The sequence below is a fragment of the Ascaphus truei genome, chromosome 5 (genome assembly GCF_040206685.1).
Source record: "Ascaphus truei isolate aAscTru1 chromosome 5, aAscTru1.hap1, whole genome shotgun sequence".
Classification (NCBI taxonomy): Eukaryota; Metazoa; Chordata; class Amphibia; order Anura; family Ascaphidae; genus Ascaphus; species Ascaphus truei.
This window is the reverse complement of record NC_134487.1, coordinates 161,547,439-161,571,339: the sequence shown is the minus strand read 5'-3', so window position 1 is coordinate 161,571,339 and position 23,901 is coordinate 161,547,439. Positions and strand designations below refer to the sequence as shown.

The window sequence follows — 23,901 nt, the reverse complement described above, 5'->3', positions numbered from 1 at the left end:
AGTTAGTTGAGCACTCATAAAAAGCATGGAAATGCCACTTGACTCTAGGGATTAACAGCCCCTTCATTCATCTTTCACATCTCATTGTGTTTGGCTCATTTGTAGCATGTTTGAATGAGACTGTTTGTAAAAATGGATTTCAAAGTGAGTGGATAAGAAAATAGCTTCTTTCCATAAAGGTGTAAACCATGATACTCTTACATATCAACACTTTTTGATGTCTTTTTATGGATTTTTATGTAACACTCCAGATATGGTTTGTCTGGTTGTTTGTTTAATATTTTTTTCTCCCTGAACATATACTGTGTCTCTTAACTCTCTCTCTCTCCCTCTCTCTTCCTCTCTCTCTCTCTCTCTCTCTCTCTCTCTCTCTCTCTCTCTCTCTCTCTCTCTCTCCCTCTCTCTCTCTCTTCCTCTCTCCCCCTCTTCCTCTCTCTCTCTCTCTCTTCCTCTCTCTTCCTCTCTCTCTCTTCCTCTCTCTCTCTTCCTCTCTCTCTCTTCCTCTCTCTCTCTCTTCCTCTCTCTCTCTCTTCCTCTCTCTCTTTCTCTCTCTCTCTCTCGATTTATAAGAAGAAAAGGAATAAATAACAACAGCACTACATTTTGTTCTGAAAAATAAGAATAATATTAATGACAGTAAGAATGATATATAATAGAAACTGCCCGATGGATAAAATAATTGTAAACTAACAATCATATGCCTTTATTTTTCATGATATTCATAACAATTCAAATACATGGAAGAACACAAAAATCTATAGCATCTTTTATAACAAACTGAGAAGTCAACGTTGCTATTTGTTAGTAATGGCATGGGTACGATTTTATGGTATTTGTGTTTGAGCAACATGCTTAATAATTATGAGGGAAAAAACTTTGGGGATGTGTTGCTCCTGTAATAGTTGATCTTTCAGTACAATTCTACCAACTTGTCAATTTAGAGACCATTCTGTACAGTTTTTCTTACAATTATTTTTACAAATTCGTTTCTGAAAACTTTGATACATTTGCTTTATTTGTCCTTGCAGGTTTTCCAACCTCCTTCCCAATAGATGGAACGTTTTTCAGCAGCTGGTTGGCTCAATCAGTTCAAATTACTACTGAGAACCTGACAATGAGTCAATGGTCCTTGAACAATGGCCACCATGAGAATAACACCCCAGGCCTTCTTTCAGAAGAGCTGTTACAAGACGAAGAGACCTTGTTAAGTTTCATGATGGATAACTCACTGAAGTCTCCTTTCAGGCAGACTGAGACAGCGAAGAGAGCGAAAAGCAAATCAAGAATGAACAGTAAGAAAAAACTGCCAAAAAACAGCCCAAGCACTATCTTTAAGAGTCACCAGGAGGACCTGGTCCAGTGGAATAATCTGAAGTATTTGTCAGATCAGACTGAAAAGCCTATCAACCACAACTCTAGATCAAACAAGACAGGGAAAGCGCCAGCCAAGGTACAAGTGGACCGTAAAGCACATGGGGAGAAAAAGACTTCTAAAAAGGGGTTTGCTCATTCACCAATCCTGAAAGCCAATGGCTCGCATGGCTTATCAAATCGGGGTCCAATAAGCAATGGCGAAGAGACATTAAAATATACTAAGCCTGAGTCTAATTCTTTTGTCAAAGTGCCTGACTCACTGGCTAGTCTGAAAACCGTGGTGAGGTTCAAATTACCAAAGGGGGGGAAAATGAGTAAGGAATCACTGAGTCAAAAGCCAGAAATTGCAAACGGACCTCCGGTCAGCGAAATGTCCAAGGTAAACTCCCATTTGGACAATGAGACTGATGGCTACTATTCAGATGCAGAAATGAGCGACTCAGAAGAGGAATCCAGTCAAGCAAGAGTGCCGCTTAACCCGTTTGATTCATCTAATGACGACATTGTCAGAATGAGCATTTTGGCAACCTAATTCTCCAGATTAAAATGAACTATGACAGTTTTATGAGGCCTAAGACCAAGATATGACTGCCATTTCCAACTTCTGCCTGCTCTCATTAGAGGTGTTCTTGTCATATATATATTGGCATATTGTTCACAGTTCAGCACAGTTATCTTTCTCTGCTCTTTGACAAAGCTTAAGCCTCACAACCGTAGATAACTGTACTGTAGTTGTCCCTTTGTAGTTTACATGCATATTCCAACCAATGCAAGCATGTGCATTAAGGGACATGTGCTTCTAGATCCAGAGCAGGATGTCAAAGGATGATGAGAGTTCTGCTGTAGAGGGTACCCTGTACTGTTTAATGGGCATTATTTTAGGGAAAGACATGAAAGAATCAGGGTGCATGTTGAAAGAACTACGGTAGCAAGCTATACCTGCAACATTTTATTGACGTATTAAAAATCAGGTAGTAAAATAAGCAAAATGACAAAAAAAAAATGCATAAAGCACAAAAAAGCTTATTTGAAGAAAGCACTTACAGGTAGAGGGAGGCAACTTTAGCTGTGATTCTGATTTTGTTTATATCACCTTCCTGAACTCATCCTCTTCCGTCCAGGCCTGTAATGTTGACCATACACAGACGTGTAAATAGCAGAGATGTGCAGCACTATATGGGCCATTTAAGGCTCCCCTTATCAATACATCTGCTGTGTCTGTAAATGGAGCATGCATTGGCTATGTGAATATTTTATCTGAGCTAAGCCTACTAACAGATGGTTGGATTTAATTGCTCAGGTGGATAGACTAGGCTTTGCCTCTGTGGTTAAGCCAAGAGGAAACAAAATAAGGCATTACTTACAAAACATTTTAAGCCACCCATGCATTTTTAGTGAAACTTAGTCATCATCCAGTATACAGGTTCCAAAAACCTATCAGGATCTTAAGCCACAAAACATTTTAGGAATGACCAATGAATTTGTGAACCCCTGTGAATGCACTTAGTATGTGAATGGGATTGTCATTGGTTATCCTAAAAAAACATACTGTGGTGAAGGTTCCCAAGAATAGGTTTAGAGACCATAGATTTTGTACAATAACTAATTCCCACATTACAATGGAACCAGGATGAAGAGTAATGCTGGGAAGACCTAGTACTGCAATTAGTCATTGCAATGCTATGACTGTGGCAATGCACTGGTACTCAGAGGAAAATTATGCAAGGGTCAAGCAATTAATGAATCTGCTGACTACCATTTGACAGCTTAGGATCCCCACACCTTTCCAGCTTGTGGGTCTTATCCTAAACTCTCCCAATAGGACCTGATGCTGGGTTTGTTTGCACTGTCCAGAACCTGTGACATCACTGGCTTTTTCCATAAAATGTTACTTGCAATAGCGCTTCCTATTCACTCCAAGGAAGAGGGGAATTCCCCTACTGCAAAGTTAACCCGTCCACTGTAGGAAGTGCAAGGCAAGGCACCGCTTCTGACCTGTCCAACAGTTTAGGGGTTAAGTCTGATTCATGTTACACAATAACCTTGTACACTATAACTGCTGGTTATCACGCTGTATTTACATATGAGATAATGGACCACATTGTGCTAAAGTACAATGATGATTCTGTATCAAAAAGTGAAACTAAAGCTACTACAGCGCTTCCACTTTACAAAAAAAAACAAAAACATTTTTGTGGTATCACACAACCCTTAGCCTCATGTCACCACAGGTGAAATGTCCCGACCCATTTCATAGGGTGAGCGCCAACTACCAGCTTCAAACCTTGCTCTTTGATGTATCTACGTTCGCTTCAAATGTATAGATGTATATGTCTCAGGTCTTTACCTTGTTTGCACTTCAACTTATGAGAGATCTGTAAAAAAAAAAAAAAAAAAAAAAAATGGGGTCAAAGGAGTTTCGTGTAGCCAATTTGTGTTCTAAAATTGGTATAACAATGTAAGAGTGAATCCCCTTCCTATTACAGCAATCATTTTTCATGTGTGACTTTTGAAAAAGAGTTCTGTCCCCTTCCCTGTTACGAATTGCAGAGCAGCAAGGAGGTTAAACAGATATAACGATCACCGGGAACGGTGCAAATAACATTCTTTTTTTACAGGGACAGAACACAAATCCGATTTGTTAAATCATAGCCAGGGACGATCAGCAGACATTGGCTACCACATCACAGTTCAAAAGTCCTTTAACAAGCCTTAAACAATACTTATTTGTTCAGATTACCAATGAGTCAGGCCATGTGTAGGTATTTGCACTTGTACGTTTCATTTTATCCTTCTAACGGTCACAGATATATTGAATATTATTCTATTACAGTGACCCCAGTGTGAGCTCAGGGAAAATCACAAGTCAGATAAAGTCAAAAAGGATAAAAAGTCAAGTTGTTCTTCAAATCTGGGACGCTTCTGCAACACACAAATCTGTAACTTTCCAAGAAAGTAAAACCATGCTAGAAATATGTCAGACAAAAATCATTTACTGGATGCCAAAGAATACGTCTATGACTTACAAGCAAACGTAAAGATCAGCACAGCCAGGAAACCGGATATAAGCAAACAAAATACAAATAACAGTTATCTAAACACTTGGACCATATGAGCTCACAGAACCCAACAATGAGATTCCAAGCTTTCTGTAGAGGATATGTGATGTCTTTGGGGACTGCACCCCCTGCTGTTTTCATTGAAAACACGTCTACTTATTTCACTAATGAAGGTTTTCTCAAACAGCTTTGAGAACGGCCAGACCAGCAGCTATGGGGTTACAATTGTACCCTTGTGAAATACGTCATCCCTATAGTTTACATTTTATAAAATAAAAAACAAAGGTAAACCGATGCTTAATTAGGGGGTAAACCCATGACAGTGACATTGCAGTTCCCAACTACACTGTTATGTAAAAAAGGAAAAAAACATGCACGACGTTCAGTCATTTGACAACATTTTGCATTTCAAGAAAGCGAAGTCAGCCAAACGATTGAATTGGTTGGCATGAGCTAGCTGAATCCACCGAGTTTGGAAACTCATACACGCACCTTCCTTCACAATGGGAGGAGTGAATGAAGGGTTAGCATCTTCAAACAATGTTAAATACAATTAATAGGACTTAGTTCAACTTAACATGCTTGGTAGACTTTAGCTAGTATAGGTTTCATACAAATAATCAATATGCTGCATTTTAATTGTTCTCGCTTCAGTGTGCTTCAGTTAAACTATGGTTAAAAAAATAATCCCACAATCCATAGCTTCATGGCCTGCTTTAGCGTTACTTGCCTGATCAGCACAGAAACAAATAAACTAAACTCTGGATTTCCCTTAAAGAACAACCAAGATTCAACAGGTATCAGATCTCATCTTTAAATGTGACATTATAACCATACTAGTGCCACGGTTTTATCATTAAATTGTTATGTCCACAGCTAGTTCTCTGGGGTTAGAGGCGATAATCCACACAGATCTGGTTCTCTAACCAGAATTCACATGCACATCTTTTCTGCATAGAGACCGGTATACAACACAATACAGATAACTAACCCAGCAATTTCATGGACATGACTATATAGCACTGTATATGGGTTATTCATTTGACTGTGATAGTGCTGATCAGGGCACTATCACACAGAAACTGTTGATGGGTTTCTATAAATCGCAATTTAATGAATACCCCCTATGTGCTTAATGTCATGCTCATAGCCACCTACCCTTAAAAAAAATAACTATATCAAGTAGGAAAAAAAATAATACTGTATATGTATTGTTAGGCACTTAGGGCCTCATGCAGAGAGCATAGAATTTTAAAATTGGCGAATTTCATAAAAAGTAGCTTTTTTGGAGAGTTTTATTCTCCATATGCAGAAAAGTGCGAATTCTGCTATGTTTAACATGGATGCGTGTGGCGAGTTTAAATTGGCGAGATGCGCGCTTCAGAAACGTGTAAAAACAAATTCGCGCCTTTTTTTCCCCTTTACTATAGGCGGCGAGCGCCATCTTGCCATCTTTTCCTGGCGCGGCAAAAATGCGAGAATCGCGCCTTTTTTTGGCGCGAACAGCCGCTACTTGCCGTTCGCACCTCTCTGCATTCGGAGAGTTTTAAAAATGGCGAGATGGAGGTTCTCGCCAGCCGCGAGGCGAATTTTAGCAATTGAAAAAACAAAATGGCGCGTTTTTCGGAACTCGCCATTTTCTGCCGGTTTCTGCGCGAAATTGTACAAAAAATGGCGAATTTCGAAATAACGATGCTCTCTGCATAAGGCCCAGAGTCCTCACAACATAAAGAATGTTGACAAGAGATACAGAAAGAGAAAATATCCAAATTACAGTCATATAATTGCAATGTCGAAATCACTGCAATAGTCAAAATACTGCATAAAAATTTTGAACAATGTTTAAGATAAGGAATGAATCGGACGCTTGAATGGGAGTTTTGGGGCTTGTTGAAGAAGCCCTTTGTTGTCAGCCATGGCAGTCCTGGTATTGCATTAGAGGATTTTTATGTTATTGTTCTCTGGACTCGTATACGCCTCTATACTAAACCTTGGTAGACTAATCCTACAAGTTATTCAGGCAGTGCTTTAAAACCCCAATCTTCAGACTGGTTTTAAAACATGTTCATGGTTTTGTTCTAAAACACTGTCTTGTTGATGAACTTTGCATCAGTCAGTTCTAATAAAAAGCTAGGACTAGCCATGCCGAAAACTCAGGAGTGGAATTAAGGGACTATGTATACAATTCTTTAAATGGGCACAGTTCATATGATGTGTGTCGTTCAAAGTTAATTACATGCAACATTGTATCAAATGTTTAACGCAGTGAGGCTTATAAAATTGTGTGCGCTATTATTCAATTAACTGTATATACAACTCTAATGTTGGTATAAAAAAGTTATAACAGACAACAACAAAAAACTGAGCTAAACTTTAGTACTCCTTAAAGGCTGTTCCCATGAATGTGTTTTAAGGCTAATGCACTGTTTCGGAAACCTGGGTCCACAGAATGTTAAGCTACATTATAGTACAACATGTTCTAAAATGTATAGCTGTAACAAGAAGTGTAATTTCTGTTGGGTCTCTGTTACCTGCAATTTAAAAAATGTTCCGTTAAAACCTGATTGGATTCACAATGATTGAAAATTCATGTGTCACCAGTAGCAAAAGTACTTAGCACTCTGTGCGACAAAAGTGCAGAAGCAAAATTCCTCAAAGTGTGAATACTTTATTTAATTATATTAGGTACTGTAGTTTAGAAACCACTATACCAAAAGTGCTCAAGCATCAAGAAAAAAAGTACCTGATGCAGACATTATCCATAGAAGATATGAAAACTGAAAAACATTAACATTTTAAAAGGACAGAAATCTACAACTGTGGGATCAATCAGTGCACAATTTACTGAGCTATAATCAGTATCATTCAACCTAAAGGATCAGCACCTGGCTTTGACTAACCATTTGGATACCAATTTTCTGTATACGACACAAAGAAACAATACTACACTCCATTAGTCCATTAACTTAATACTGATTTATCACTCTACTGCTGGAGAGGCCAAAGGACATCTCATTGCACTACACCCAACATAAAGACTCTTAACTTTGCTAAGCTAAAATGAAGGTAACACATACGGTGTATAGCTAGGATTCACGGAACGCCGATGCGGAGTATTACACTGAGATTTTCAATGGCAGTTAACGCCGGATCGGGGAGCGATACCCTGCATAAGCACTTCGTGAATCTCCCCCTCTATTTCATTCTGTTTTTTTACTTTATTTATATGTAATATATTTGAAATCATTCGGGACCAATTAATTCCACAAGAAAAATGACGCATGTTGAGAAGAAGGTGTGACTTAGTGTCGAGCGCCATTAGGGCCATAGTGTTTCGGCACAAAAAATTACATTGTATATAGTTATTTGTTTAGGCAGCCATGTCCACTAATGAAATCTTTAGTGTCATTCGGGGAAAGTGACCGAAATTTTCTTTAAATCAACGTAACACGCCCATATTTTGCATTTATGACATACTTTACACTGGTCTAGTGAACTTCTATAAGAGGAACTCTTCCAACAACATTGTATGGTCTCTGGTTGTTCTTCAAGGGTAAATCCCACCTACTTAATCCATTCAAAACGTAAAACAGTACTTCTTCACATCAGATGCAGAAAACAATATGAATGTCGCAGGAGGAAACACTCCTGTCTTTGTTTAAAAAAAAAAAAAAAAAAAAAGTGATGTGCCATTTGTTAATATAAAAAGAGAAATATTGAAAATATATTGAAAATAGCAATTATAAATTATTTTTGGCTTATGTTGCAATATTTATTTTCTTGTATTAGAAATTCCTTTGTAGACAAAAAAAAATGTATTTTTCATTAATGCAAAGACCTATTTCTCCTTTTTGTACATGTTAGGCGATCCTTACAGCAATACAATGTATGGAACATGTTCAGTGTTATTGTATATGCATGCCGTTTGTGTTGCCTTGGAATAGTTCTGTCTGCCATTGTTTTTATCTTGTTTAGAGTTCAATGTTTGCTTTAAGACACATGGGACCACGGCCCATTGCTAATGAAAAAACCCTTTGCGTTCCTCAATGTGATTGCAAATGCAGTTAATAAAGCAGTGTTTTATGTGTACTTCTGTGTTTAAGTATTATATAGATTCTATTTAAAAAGCTCTTCAAACTTCAAAGACCTTTTTAGAAAATGGAGATGTACTACTGGGACCATGGTGTGTATTTTACCCATTACTCCAGGATACATACACAAGAGATGCAAATGGCTATTATGCTGTAAAATGTATGCTGAGACATTCTGAAGGTGTATGTTGTGGAATCAATCATGTCTCCTTGCTGAAAAACAAGACCAAATTGGTGCAAAAGCCCCTGCATCAGATTTATCAAACAAGAAATGGGGATATTTTTTGTTTAGAAAACGGTTGCCTTTTTTTAAACCAATTTTGCCAAGGTATTTTGATAAATAACCCAATATGTATAAAGCTATTAAACATCTATTTCACCCTTCCGATGTCAATTTATGATTATGGGGAGTATCAATAAAACAATTGAGTAACATATGGTATTAATGGATATATATACAATTCTATATTTGGGCCCATCATTTTTATCCCCCCCCCCCCTTTTTTTTTTAGCCTCAAATATTTTAGCCAAGTCTTAAGTGACATACAGTACACCTCTGATTTAGCCATGTTGTTTAAAATAAACTTTTTTTTTTAATTTGACAAAGCCTTAAGCGTGAATACGTTTTTATATGCCAAAACTGCTGTAAGACAGACCATCAAGATCATAGACGTTCTACTATAAGCTTAGGTTTATATTTTATCATGAATAAATATTTATTGTAAAATAAATACCCCGGCATAGTACAATGGTGTTTAACAACAATGACTCCAAGGAACTGACAATCTAAGAGAATAAGCGAATGCAAACAAAGTACAGTGGAGAAAGGAAGTTGTGAAGCTAGAGTATAAAGCCTACACGTGTAAAACCAATGCAAGTCCTAAACCAGCTAACCACATGGTTACAATACATACAAAATGGCACTATAGGTGTTCTGTCTCCTCTTCCAGTTCTTCCTGGTTTCATGCTGTTGTCCTAGCAACCCCCTCCTCTCCTCTGTGACTTGGCAGCCTCTCCTCCCCTTGCCACTTGGTTCAGTCCTACCTTATTTTTCCTCTGAATGAGTAATTTCCTGTCCTTTCAGAGTTTGCCTCTCTGCAGCACTGGTCTTCCACTTGTTCCCTGTGAGAAACCTTTGTTTTTTACCTATCCTTATTGCCATTACGATTCCTATTCCAATTTCCATCACAATTCCCCATCCACTTTTTCCCCTTTTCCCCTTTTATTTATGTTTTGTTCCCCCAATAAACATTTCAGAAAATAAGAAGCCTCCCCTTCGTCAAAGGAAGAAAAAGCTTTCCTGAGGGTAATTGACAAGGAACTCTTCAAAGACAAATCAAACAGTTGGTTGACTCCGCCTCTATTCCATTCACCCAGTAGACATCTCCAAACAGAGTACTGTAGAAGGAATCAGGAAATCCACACAACCAGATCAGTGGCACTATGTGCCTACAGATCAGAACCCTGCAGACCATGCTATTGGGTCAATGTCTGCAGCTCACCCGCAGAGCATGTCATCGCCAACAGAACCCAAGTCTGACGCAATGTGATGAGATGGTTCTAGCACACACATTTGAACTAATAAATCCTGAAGTATACACAGAGATCAGCCCTCAAGTCTGTGCTCTGGTCACAAACGTAACATCCAAGAATATGCTCGGATCCCATCATTTCTCAAAATTGACAATGCCCAAGCGAGCGTTTTCACGCTTCAAGTATGTAACCATTGCTTTCGGCCACTTAGTGGTAAAGTAGACAGCTGTCGTAGTTGGCATCTCTGCAAGAGATTAAACACCATCAGTGAAATAACAGAAGCAAAGAAGATTGTTCCCTGTTGCGTCCAGGAAGAAACGCATGCAGAAGAGATCAGCTGCATCAGCGGAAAAAGGGATATTTCTAAAGGGAGTTCCTTCTGGAAACTGAATTCTACAATCGACAAGGATGACTTTATGAGAATAGATTGTCGCCTTACTAATTCCCAATTGTGCGGGGAACACACGATTGAAATCACTCGCTGAACAAGAATCCACAATCCTTGAGGCAAGTTCAACTCGACTCTCCCATGAACCTTTACATCGTTAATGGTTGCAGTCTCAACAATTGTCAAAGCCAGAACCTTTATCGGGACAATTACAGAGACATTCTTCTGGTGTCTCACCTGGACTCCAGAAAATTATAACTTTCTACCCATTTTCTTCTTTGGCTTCAAACAGACGTTGAGGAGCACAAAGCCACCCTCGACTGGTGCACCTACATAGGCACCCGTGTCACCAAAGGACTTTGGAGCCCAGTGTTACCGGCCAGTACCATGTTAATTAATGTGGACAATAGACTTTTTACTGTCGTTTTATTGTATTTTTTTTTTGTTCAACATATGTTGGGTATAGTGGTATTTAATAATACCAGACGGGGAGTATTCTGTCTCCTCTTCCAGTTCTTCCTGGTTTCATGCTGCTGTCCTGGCAACCCCCTTCTGTCCTCTGTGACTTGGGCAAACCCCTCCACCGATTGCCACTTGGTTCAGTCCTACCCTCTTTTTCTCCTCTCACTGAGTCATTTCCTGTTCTTTTAGAGTTTGTTTCTCTGCAGCACTGGTCTCCCTCTGCTTCCCATGAGAAGCTTTTGTTATTTAACTATTCCTATTCCCATTACTATCCTTATTTCTATTACATATTCCCACCTCCTAGTGTTGTATCTTCTCAGTACTTTTTTCCCTTTTATTTCTGTTTTGTTCCCCCAATAAACATTTCAGAAAATAAGAAGCCTCCACTTGTATGGAATAGGGATTTAGTTGTGCTGTCTGCCTCTACTCAACAGCCACAGTGTACACGAGTCAGAACAATAGGACTCTTGATAAGTGGCCTTGAATCATGACTGAAGTTAGTAGGATCAATGGAACCTTCCTTCTGTGTAAAAAGAGTACATGACACCAGCCCTTTTGCAATCACTGGACCTAAAATACCATAAGCATCATTCATTAAAAAATAGACATATATCACTGTAGACGATGACTGCAGAGGTGAAGACAGGAGACTTGTTTTGGGGAAAATAACAGGCTTTTATTCAGCCGAAGTTAAAGTAACAAAGTATAGCATTTTCTTAGCCAAAGTTCTACAACATAAAATATGGACTTTTTCTTAAGCCAAAGTTCAGGTTTCCCCACGCATGAAAGTCCATGAACATGTACATAGTTACCAGGCGTCTCTATGCATCTGGGACACGCACAAGTGGCCTGCATGCCCTGGTGTACCTAGGAAGCAAGCACAGGCACATGTGGCCTGTATGCAGACCAGGAAAAGACAAACATTTCCCTTTCCTGCCTTTTTAATCCCTTGCTAGACTTAGGTCTTGTTAGTAGTCCAGTTTTCTTCCAGGCAGGGATTAACTCTTACCTGGCTGACATCCAACAACTTTAGCTGTTCTTAACAAGCTTGCCCATGTTAATAATAATAATAATAGCATGTTCTTGTATAGCGCTGCAAGATTTACGTAGCGCTTTACAGAGACATTTTGCAGGCACAGGTCCCTGCCCCGTGGAGCTTACAATCTATGTTTTTGGTGCCTGCCTCAGGGAGATAACGTGACTTGCCCAAGGTCACAAGGAGCCAACACCGGGAATTGAACCAGGCTCCCCTGCTTCAAACTCTCAGTGCCAGTCAGTGTCGTTACTCACTGAGCCACTCCTTCTCCATGTTACACGTCCCCCCTGTTTTTGGGTAGCAAGGGCTTTTCGCAGTTGTCCCCTCCTTCCGGAGACATAATTGTAAGTTGAAAGAGAACAGGTGGAGGGACAGATAGCACCCAGTTAACCTGGGGTTGGAGTCTTCCCTGTTCTTCTAATTTGACTTTTAGTCCATCAAAGCCCCACACTTTTCTTAATTTTTTTCTGTGTTTTCCACACTTTCTAACTTCTGATAGGATCTATGGATCTGGTTCTCCTTAGTTCAAGGTATTTACTGTAGACAAATAGATCCAAAGAGGATCAGCAAGGTCCTCCAAAAGATGCACTCATTAGCATATAGGGGAGAGAGTGCTAAACAAATGAGTCCTGCAGAGAATTCAACTGCTATGGCTCTTAAACTAGGATCAATTGAAAAATAATAAAATATTTATTGGTCAAATTATTGACAAATTTATTAAAACATACTTAAAAATATGTAACAATATACTGTATATAAAAAAACCCTGTAATGGAATTGAAGTGTTTATAGTGTGTGGGTGTGAGGTATGTGACCCAGAGAGCTTAATTAAATTGCATTAATATGCTAGTCTCTGAAGGTAACACCCAAAGTTAAACACTTGACATCAGTAGTAGAAAAAAAAGGTTTGTAGGTTGAATTACCAGCCTATTTTACAAGGTCTTTTCCTAAGATCATCTTCACGCCTACCAGTAAGTTGGGTTTTCCCTTTTGGTTTAATTAACTGGTACTCGGGACATGAAGCACGAACAGTTTTCGGCCCGATCTGTAGTCGTGGTTGAAGAGAACACCGGTGACAAAGTCCTTGTAACCTGTGCACTCAAACAGTACTCTCTCTAGCTTGACACGCTTTGCTCATTCTCGTTCCTCCCTGTTTTTTTGGGAAGTTAGCTCAACCTGCCTCTGTCACTTGAGTTTTTCGAAGCACTGCTTTTCCATGACGCGATTAGCTTCCTCAGATCTGCTGAGGACTTCTTGCACCAACTTATCTTTCCATTTCTCTAACTTCCTTTACTCGCTTGGCGACCACTCTTCCTGTGTATCGTGCTGTCTCCTCAACGTTCTTGGCAAGACCATCGGCATCTGTCTCAGCCTCCTTGAGCTGCAGCACATCAACCTTGGTATTTCTACTGCAGACTAGCACTGCAACAGCATTGCGGATGCACTTATAGGAATGCACAGCGTGCTTGGTTATAATGTAGGGCCTATATCTGGACTGAATCATGGCAGCAGCTTTCTTTACATTCCTATACCGTCTGATCCTGATACTTTCTAACATTTGACTGGAGTGTAATCACACATTGTTTCAAATGTCTATACTTCTTCCTTTGACCTTGCATTCAGTCAAAACAGACTGAAGAACGCAGGCTGCCCTGGTGTAAAGCCAATGAGCTTTCATCGCTTTAACCAGCTTGTATGACGACAGTTGTGGAGCATTTAAGACCCACCTTAAGACACACTTGCTTAAAGAAGCGTATGAATAGCACTGTGGATATTCTGAACACATGATACATAAAGCTTGGCCCCCTGCAGACGCACTTACCAGAACTCCCTCCTACTGTCTCTGTACATTCTCCCTACCTACCAATTAGACTGTAAGCTCCTCGGGGCAGGGACTCCTCTTCCTTAATGTTACTTTTATGTCTAAAGCACTTATTCCCATGCTCTGTTATTTATTTGATTACCACATGTATTACTACTGTGAAGCGCTATGTACATTAATGGCGCTATATAAATAAAGACATACATACATACATACATACATTTACATACATAGCTATCTCGCTCCTTTCTTCTTTGTACACAAGCTCTGTAGTATTTCTGAAGGGTCAGAACACTTTACTTCTCTTTCTCTCAGTCTGCTGAGAGAAGGAAGGAAAAGTTCTAATTGTAGAGATAGGGAGTTGTTCTCTTCATGCTTCGACGCAGCCGGTGATTTTTCCAGTACTACTTCCTCTTTGTAACGCTTGCGCTCACCACGAACAAGACGGGACCCCGGTTCTGAGGTGGGAGAGTATAGAACGCGCCACCCACAGCAGCGGAGTCACGTCTGGAGAGTGGATAGTCAAGGTTAGCCGGGTCAGGGTTGGAGAGAGCAGAATGGTCTTGATACTTGCCGAGGTCAGAGGTTGGAGCTGGGAGAGTAGTCGGTAGCCAGGTGCCGTGGTCAAGGGGTTGGAGCCAGTAGGATAGTCGTTCTTCGTGTGCCGTGGTCAGGGATGGCGAGATATACAAGGTCAGAGGCAAGCCAGGGTCGATATCGGCAAGGCAATACAGCAGGAACAGGGGCATGGGAACAGCAAGGCTACAATGAACCAAAGAAGGAGTGAGAGAGCTGAGCATATACAGTATGTGTGTGAGAGTCCAATGAGACAAGGGATGGAGCGGAGGAGCAGCCTCTGCGGAGGCAGGAATAGGCTGTGAGGTGCAGGAGACAGGTGAGCAAGATAACGAGTGTTGACACGCAGCTGGGAAGCGGTTCAGGTGCGTCACGTGCGTGCGTCGCAAGCGTGGAGCGGAGCCAAGCTCCGTAGGGACCTTGAAAATCCTCCGTGGGTGTGGCGCTCTGTAAGGTGAGCGGGAGGCTGAGAAGCAGCAGGTAAGAAGGGAGCACACCGTGGGGGACGCGCTCCCCGATTCCTTACTCTTTCAGATTTCTGTTCTCTCTTTTTACAGTCTGAAATATGCTTCCCTAGTATGGCTCGTTGAAGGATTGTCACTGTTGGTACCGAATAGACCGTTCTTCGGATTACATGTCTCCTGCGTTGGTCCCTCTGGAAATTCTGTCACTCCCGGGATGAATCCATCAGTCGTTCTAGGCCACAAAAGGTCTCGGCTCCCTTCTGACATCGCACGGTCATCTGCAAGTGTTTTTCCACAAAAAGGTTTTTATTGTTGGACAACAGTACATTGCATACAGTGTCTACCAACCCAATGTCATTTTTTAATGTACCAACATCCAACTTTTCTCGTTTCCACCTTCCTCCGGTCTTACAAAGACAAACTGGGTAGACCAACTCACATACCTAACACGTCACACAGACATACAAAAGGAAAGGTGGGGGAGGGGGGGGGGGAGCTCAGTGTCTTCTGCCTCTTCACCGTCTCATCTCTTTCTGTCCTACTTAGGAGCAGCTCTCAGCTGCGGGAGTTCCATGGATGTCTTCCCTACCTGTACCCTTATTGTGCGCCATCTGTACTGGCACATCGTAGGAGAATGCATTTAGGTGTATTATGGCATGATGGTGGTGGCACTCACCCCTGGAATATCGGAGTGGTCTAGCCACTTGGTCCAGATTTTCAGGAAATTTGTGCCGGTGTCGTTGACCAGACTTGTCAACTGCTCCATCCGGCAAATATACCAAATTCTGTTTCGAATTTTCGGAATGGTGGGTAAGTCTGGGAGCTTCCACAAGGCTGCGAGTTCGCACCGCATGGCTGTTGCAAAATGTGCAATCAATTTTTGAGCCGGTCTGCCTATTCCCCGAATGCGCCTGCCCAGCAGGAACAGCCAAGGGTCCAGGGGGACCGACTGTCCGAGAATACTCGTTAGCCAATCTTGGATTTCCTCCCACAAAGGAGCCACTTTGGGGCAACCCCACAGCATGTGAAGCAAGTCTGCCTGCTCCCCACATTGTTTTGGGCACAATGGAGGGTAACCTTTGACAAACTTTGCTAATCGTGTAGGGGTGAGGTACCACCTCATTAGGACTTTATATGCATTCTCCTTCAAGGTGGTGCATATGGAGCTTTTCGCTGCTGCCAGTACTATAGTGGACCAGTCCTTGTCTTCTAATGTCTCCCCTAAGTCCGTTTCCCATCTGGTTCTGTATGCCAATTTAATGTCTACGTCTCGTCCAGGACAGACCACCTCTCCGTATATCCGAGAAGTGAGTCCCGTGGTGTCCGTGCCTCTGGAACACAGCTGCTCGAAATTTGTGCGTTTAGGGCGTTTGGGGATTTTAGCGTAAAATGCTCGCACCTGGAGATATCTAAAAAATTCGGAGTGGGGCATCTCTGTTTCTGCTCGGATTTGTTCGAATGATTTAATATTTTGGTGTCTCTCCAGGTGTAATAATCTGGTGATACCTTTTGCTTTCCAGACTGCAAGGTTCTTGCGTAACAGACCTGGAGCGAAATCGGGGTTCCCCATAATCGGGGTCATAAGTGTGTGCTGGGTTGTCAGTGCACACTTGTGTTTGGTGTTCTCCCATGTCGCCAACGAGCTATTCACTGCGGCCAGCGGCTCACTCACTGTCAGATATGTCTTTTTGGGTAGCCAAATTAGGTCTTGTATCTCTACAGGGTCACAGCATGCTTTTTCCAGCTCCACCCATCTGCGTAGGCTTGGGTGCATGTGCCACTGAATAATTTGGGTTAATTGCGCCGCTTTGAAATATGATATCAAGCAAAGTACCCCTAATCCTCCTCTAACTGTTGGCCTCGTGAGAATGCTACTTTTTATTCGTGGTTTTTTATTACCCCAGACAGATTTCACCATAGAGGACTGTAAGCGGAGGATGTCATCCCTGATCACTTGTATCGGGAGGTTCTGAAACAGATACAAGATTCGGGGTAGGAGATTCATCTTAAGGCATTGGATCTCTCCGATCCACGAGATTGTGTGGCCTGACCAGATCCGAAGATCCTCCCTTAAAGTCCTAATTAGTCTGGGGTAATTGGCTTTGTATAGGGCTGAATATTCTTTGGTGATATAGATACCTAAATATTTAATGGAGGATGCTTGCCATTTGAAATTAAAATTCAGTTCTATTAATTTTTCGGTGACCTTTGGCAGGTTGATGTTTAATGCTTCTGATTTTGTCTGATTGATTTTGAACCCCGATATCTTATTAAATTCGTCTAGTAAGCTGAAGACATTTGGCAGGTAGGTAAGGGGTTTGGACAACATTAGTATAATGTCATCTGCATATAGGGCCACTTTGTGTGACTGATCTTTTATCTGTATACCTGTTATATCTGGAGAGTTGCGGATATGTGCCGCTAGGCAAAAATAAGTGGGGACAGGGGGCATCCCTGCCTGGTGCCGCTCTTTATTGGAAAGTCTGCCGAGGGGAAGCCCTGGTGTCTGACCTTCGCCCTTGGTTCCCTATAGAGAGCCAGAATAGCGCCCAACATTCTCCCCCCTATGCCGAACACTGCGTCTCTGTAAGGTAGGGCCAATCAATGCGGTCGAAGGCCTTTTCAGCGTCTAAACTCAATGCCATAGACGGGATGTGTTTTTTCTGTGCCAAATCAATTAAATCTATTATCCGTCTGGTATTGTCCATAGCTTGCCTGCCGCATATAAATCCTACTTGATCGGGGTGGACCAGCTTCGGCATGACCGAATTCAGACGGTTGGCTAATAGTTTGGAGAAGATTTTCGTGTCTGAATTGATAAGAGATATTGGCCGATAACTTTTACAGTCTGCTGGGTCCTTTCCTGGTTTAGGGATCACTGTTATAGACGCCTGGAGCATTTGGCTAGGAATAGGGGCACCATCTAAAAATGAGTTGAATAATCGGGCCAGGTGAGGTACTAAGGTTTTTCTGAATTTTTTATAGTACACTGGCGACACACTTTATTCGAGCTCGGCTAGTCCCACGAATTCGGGTATACCCGGGTGTATTGAGGTTTGTGACTGTTTTCTGCCCGAGTGCATTGGGTTATTTTCCAGGCAGGGATTGAAGCATTTTATTCCCGCTGGCTGCAATACTGCACAGTATATATATATATACTGCATTACAATTCATGAATTTATGCCATCTGGTAGACACGCGAAGCATTGCAGCCTATTAAATCCTAATCATTATCATTTAACAGATCAGCCGCCCGTCAGCCAGGCATGAACCCAGGCTGGGAAGGCAAACACAACGGGGCTTGTCAGAGGTGAGGAGCGGCGCATTCCAGGTATCTGCCAGGTACATACTGGGTATTTGCTCGAATAAAGTGTGTCGGTGCAGTACAAGTTGGAGAAGCCATCCGGGCCCGGGGCTTTGGCTGGCTTTAGTGCTTTTATTACCTCGGAAATCTCCTCACCTGAGAAGTCTGCCTGTAATGCCTCCCTTTCCAATCTGCCCAGTCTGGGTAGTTTTGCCTCAGTTAGAAACGTCCTCAGCTGCCTATGAGTGTTCTCACAATGGGAGACCTTCGCCCCGTCATACAGGGTCTCATAGTACTGTTTGAATTCCTCTACAATTAGTTTAGGATCAGAAGTAAGGTCTCCGTTCTTGGTACGAATGGACTGAATATGGAAGTTACGGTTACAATTTTTGAGTTTATTGGCAAGTGGGGTATCTGGCTTGTTCGCTTTCTCATAGAATTGTCGCCTAGACCAGGTCAGCTCCTTTTCAGCTCGGGAGGACATCAACAGATGCAATTTAGTTTTAGTGTCACGCCAGGCCTGTAAGGTCTGCGCTTGTTTGGTAGTTTTGTGTAGGGCGGAGAGGGCTGATAGTTCGGATTGGAGGATCAGAATTTTCTTTTCCCTTGCTTTTTTCCGCCTACTAGCTATCCCCATGAGTTCTCCGCGGAGAGTTGCCTTATGGGCCTCCCATAGGATGGATTGGGATGTCACGCTACCGACATTCTCCTCAAAATAGACCCTGATTTTATCCCTTATTTCTGTTTCAATTTCAGGGATTTTTAGCAAGCATTCATTAAGCTTCCATGTCGCTCCTGGTCTGTCTAGTCTGAAGTCTGTGCACCGCAGCTCAATTGGCGCATGATCTGACCATGAAATATCATGGATGCCCGTATGGGAGATCTGTGAAACCATTCTGTTAGACACAAAGAGGTAGTCTATCCTGCTGTATCTGTCATTGGGGTGCGAGTAGAACGTGTACTCTTTTGCTCCTGGGTGTTGTTCCCGCCATATATCTACCAGCCTATTTGTCTTAAGGCCTTGGTTCCAGATTGCTCTACTTTGTGTGTGCTTCGGTGCTTTGGGTGTGCACCTGTCGGCCTTGGGATCTAATGTCAGGTTGAAATCGCCCCCTAAAACTATATCGCCTTGTGCCACTCTATGTACTGTAGGATGGTGAAGAATTTCCTCGCTGGGGGCGTATACGTTAGCAATTGTGAGGGGCTGTCCTCCCATCTCGCCTACTACTATCAGGAAGCGACCATTCTTATCCTTTTTTGTTAGCGTGATATTGAATGCCAGGCGATTATGTAATAGGGTTGCTACCCCTCTTTTTTTTACGTTTGCTGTTGCGGAGAGCCACGTTCTATATCTGCTATCTAGGAACTTGGGGGAACTGGTCTTTGGGAAGTGGGTCTCTTGGAGTAGTATTATGTCGGGGTCTTGCCTCCGGTAGTCTGTGAATGCCAGTTTTCTTTTCAGGGGGCTATTAAAACCTTTTGTGTTGTGTGATGATTGTAAAATCCTTACCCATTGGTGTTTTCAATAGGAATTGCTGCTTTACCTCTTTCTAATGGGGGCATGAACTTCCTCAGAGTATGATCTTGTGAACTGCTTTGTATACTGCTCATCTGCGTAGGGGAGAAACACTGGGGTAAACACAATGGGAACATTGGGGAGACAACAAATAAACTTTGATAACTTTCGGTGACCTCAGAGGACCGAGATCCCCTGGGCACCTGAACTGCCCCACGTGGGGTTCCGGTTCGGGCGGGCCCACCTCCGATCACGCGAGGTTGAGCCTTACCCGTGTTCCCCGGCCCACCGGGGTCTTGCATGAATCTCCTGGGGTCTATCCCCCAGGTATCCATGAGGAGACTCATGGCGACGGCAAGAAGGAGGCCACCCCCCCCCCCCCATCAGATCTTAACCAAACTTATGGCAACTCGTTATAATCAATGTGAACGTCCGGCGTCTTCAGGACTGCAAGCTGAGCTGGTGTATATGTATACCCTATCTATGTGGGGGGCTTTACCCATTGCTTAGCTATTATGTGGCGTGTGATGTCTCTGTGCCCTGTGACCACTATCTATCCCACGGTGTATTACGGCCTTTTTTACGTGCTAGCTCTCTCCGAGCCCCTTCCTTACTGGCCCCTCATTTTGGAGCATAAGACTAGGTGGCCCTGCTCCCCTTTAATTAGTGGTGTTACTGCTGTCCGCTGTGTGGTGTTACTCCTCTCTGCCTTGCCGCACTGGGGTATTCCTCCTTCCCCTTACTTCCCTCGACATATCCTATCCCCTTGTCTAAGTTATGAGAGGTTAATGGCCTTGTCCATCGGGGGGGCGTCTGCATGCGGGGCCGGGGTGTCTTCCGGCGGGGAGTCTGCGGCCGGTGGGTCTGCGGGCAGGGCGACACTGCTCAGTTGTCCGTGGGGCTATGCCTTGTTGTTTATGTGCTGCCGCGGGCATCCGGTTTCTCTGGTCTCAGGGCTGTTCCGGCGCCGTCTCGTGACGTAGATCCTCTTTTCCCACTGAGGCGCCTCTACTAAGATGACCGCACGGCCATATCCGGTGACGTCCTTCCGGTCTTGGCTCATTCACTGCCGGACGTCGACAGAAGTGGACGTCTTCCCGCGCTGGGCTCCTCTTCTTCCGGCCGTGCTCTGTGATCTGGTTTTGTAGGTATGCAGCACGTTTGTCTGATTGTTTAATTGTGGAGGAGACCGCCACCATTTTGTCCTCCAGGGCCCCAGTTCTTGTTCCCAGGCCCTGTACCACCTGTCGGAGTTCTTGGATTTCGGCTCTAAACAACGACTTCATGTCGTTGTACAGCCGGTCGAAATCACACCGCCGCACTGGCCGTTGCTCTGGTGTCTCCTCCCGGTCCTCCTCTCGTTCCGATCCCGATCCTGGTGCCGAGCCGGGCGCCATTTCTGCCCTCCCATCTCTGGATGAGGATCTACTCAAATACCTCCGCAGATCCCCTGTGTTCTTTTTTTTTGTTGATGGCGGGGCCATCGCGGTGTATTCTGGCGTCGGTACACTTGCTTTTTCTGTAGATTTAGTAGTTTTGGTTAGCGTTATTTGAAAAAATGCTTTGGCGGGGGTGGGAGCTATACGATTAGGCAACCGTTCCCCTCACCATCGCGCATGCGCCTCCATCTGCAAGTGTTTATGCAACTTCCACGGTAATCTGAGAAGCTTATTTATTTCTCTTCCGCTTTTCCTTGGCAGACTGATGCATCAGTAGTACTGAAGTCCCCTCGTTGCTTGAAACTTCTGCACTTTCACTGTACCCACCATGCTTTGCTTGCGATTACAGTAGCTGGCAATAATATTTCTCACACTGCTGGTCCTGCTTTTGTTGCCACGTTTCATGTTCAAAGACGTAGGGAAACGACTCTTCCAGGTGACCAGGCTCATTACACTGCAAATATAGTATATAGACATTTTTCCATATCAGCGTCTCGCTGTCACTGTGCAGTTTGGACTTCAGCTAACCACCAGTTGACAAATGTTCCATGTTTATTCAGGTGTATTCTTCACATAGACGAAGGGAGGTGCTATACCAGCAATACTTTTCCTGTATACAGTATGCTTTCGTTGCTCAGCCTCTGTAGTCAACTTACTCCTGTTGCAAGAAAAAAAATTCCCTGATGTCCCCCATGCACCTTTTAAAATCCAAGGGCAACCTTTAGCATCCCACTTCTTACATCAATTGTAGGCAATGCATGGTGAAGACAGGAGACTTGTTTTGGGGGAAATAACGTAGGCTTTTATTTAGCCAAAGTTTCAGTAACAAAGTATAGGCAAAGTTCTGCAACATAAAGTATAGTCTTTTTTTTGTGCCAACGTTCAGGTTTCCTAGCAGATGAAAGTTCATGTTAAAGTACATAGTTACCAGGTGTCCCTATGCATCTGGGACATGCACAAGTGGCCGGAATGCCATGGTGTACCTAGGAGGCAAGCATAGGCACATGTGGTCTCTATGCAGACCAGGAAAAGAGAGAAACACTTACCTTTCCTGCCTTTCAAACCCTTTGCTAAACTCCGCTGGGCTCATTAGTAGTCCTGCCTTCCTCCAGGCAGGCAGGGATTCACTTTTACCTGGCTGACACACAACAGCTCTAGCTGTTCTTAACAGGCTTTCCCCTGTTATTATCACAATTCATGATGCTTCCCAATTGCTGCCATGTCTAGCTTTATCGAAGCATGACTGGAGCATACAGTACAATTTATATACAATGTATTATAGGTTTTTATGATAAAACACTGAAACAAATGTGGATCTTCAGCTACAGAGCAGGAGGCTGTTCATTTGTATTACTAATATATATTCCAATTTTACTTAATCTTTAGAAAGTGCAAGTCTTTTATCAATTGAATTAAAACAAATAAGAAATCGTTTTCTGGAGAATTTGAGATGCAAGCAATTGGATTTGCTGCCACATATGACCAGAGAATATGGGATCAGTATTTGCATCATTGCATCTCCAACAGTTCTTATTTGTTAGCAAATATACCTTTTTAAGTCTTGAAGCCGTATTATACCGTAAATTTAATTTTGGGGTCAAATTAATGAGCTAATATCGTTCTACGTATATGTTTAGATGTCCAGTAATTCTTCCATTACTCGTCAGTAATATTAATAGCGAAAATATGTTTTTACTATATGTAGTAGCTAAAGAAAAATCAGACAAATAATTTATGGTTAAACACACTAGCAGCTCCGGACATGATTTCAGATTTATTACTGATTTCCGTTACAGATAAATAAGTTTTAAGAGCAATGACAAAGAACACCTACATGTCTCTTCCTCTCTCTTTTCTCCGCTCTCCCCTTCCCTTCATGTAAAACCTGCCTAAAGCCAGATTATTTAAACCCAAAGGCTAAACCTATGCTAATGAAATTGTCACTTATGACACCCCTGTGAGCATGCGACCTGAATACAGGACAAGGGTTAATACTCACGCTCGCAAGCACTCCCACTTTTCATCTCCGCAGAGGTCCCTCATATGGACAATATCTCCTCTACAGGACAAGGGTTAATACACAACTCACAAGCTGTCCCACTCTTAACCTTTGCAAAGGTCCCTCAAATGAGTTAACATCTCCCCTAAATCCGTCCCAATATACCAACTGTTACGAACAGCACACAAGTGGGCACTTAGATATGCAATCAGGGTTAGTACACACGGCTACTCTAGCAAACTCACCTTTCTCCTTCGCAATGCTACTCCAATGAGTTAATATTAACCCCTTACTCACTTGCAATCATATCTATACACTGCCACCACCTGGGGTAATCAAATAAGATGTAACATTTATATTAGCCTGGGCCCCAGGTCCCTGTTTATTATAGAAAAAACGATGCACTGATACACAAAAATCAATTGTAGCACAATGTGTCTGAAAACGTAAATACTCTCCAGAGCGTGCAACAATTTTTGTGACTGTTACGCCGGTGCTGCCCGCAGACCAGACCCGTCCCCTGAGCTGAAGGGAGAAGTGGTAATACACGCACCCGCAGCAAAGGGAGCGTGTCCGTAGTGTGGTATGAAGCGTTGCCAGGCCAGGTGTAGCAAGGTAGACAATACTTGCCGGTACCGGTTGTAGAGATAGAGTGAAGGATGCCTCGCCGAAGTCAGGGAGTGGAGAGTGGGGATAGGTCGTTGTCCAAGCCGTGTTCAAGGGGTTACCAGAGTGAGCGTTGTCCAAGGAGTGCCGAGATCGAGAGCCAGAGGGGGTAGTCGTACGAGCTGTGTCAGAACCTGTGAAAACAATGAGAGAATCCAGAAGTACTTCCATA

At 42.7% G+C, this 23,901-nt stretch overlaps 1 protein-coding gene across 4 annotated transcripts in view; it reads left to right on the top strand.

Annotated features, from left to right (window-relative positions):
* JADE2 (jade family PHD finger 2) overlaps positions 1-3,613 on the top strand; it is a 352,120-nt gene extending 348,507 nt beyond the window's left edge. For all 4 annotated transcript variants that reach the window (XM_075601153.1, XM_075601154.1, XM_075601157.1 and 1 more), the window contains exon 14: positions 1,029-3,613. In XM_075601153.1, coding sequence (XP_075457268.1) covers positions 1,029-1,906 — 878 coding nt within the window. In that variant the 3' untranslated portion in view covers positions 1,907-3,613. The remainder of the gene's footprint in view (positions 1-1,028) is intronic.
* Positions 3,614-23,901: the final 20,288 nt, after the last annotated feature.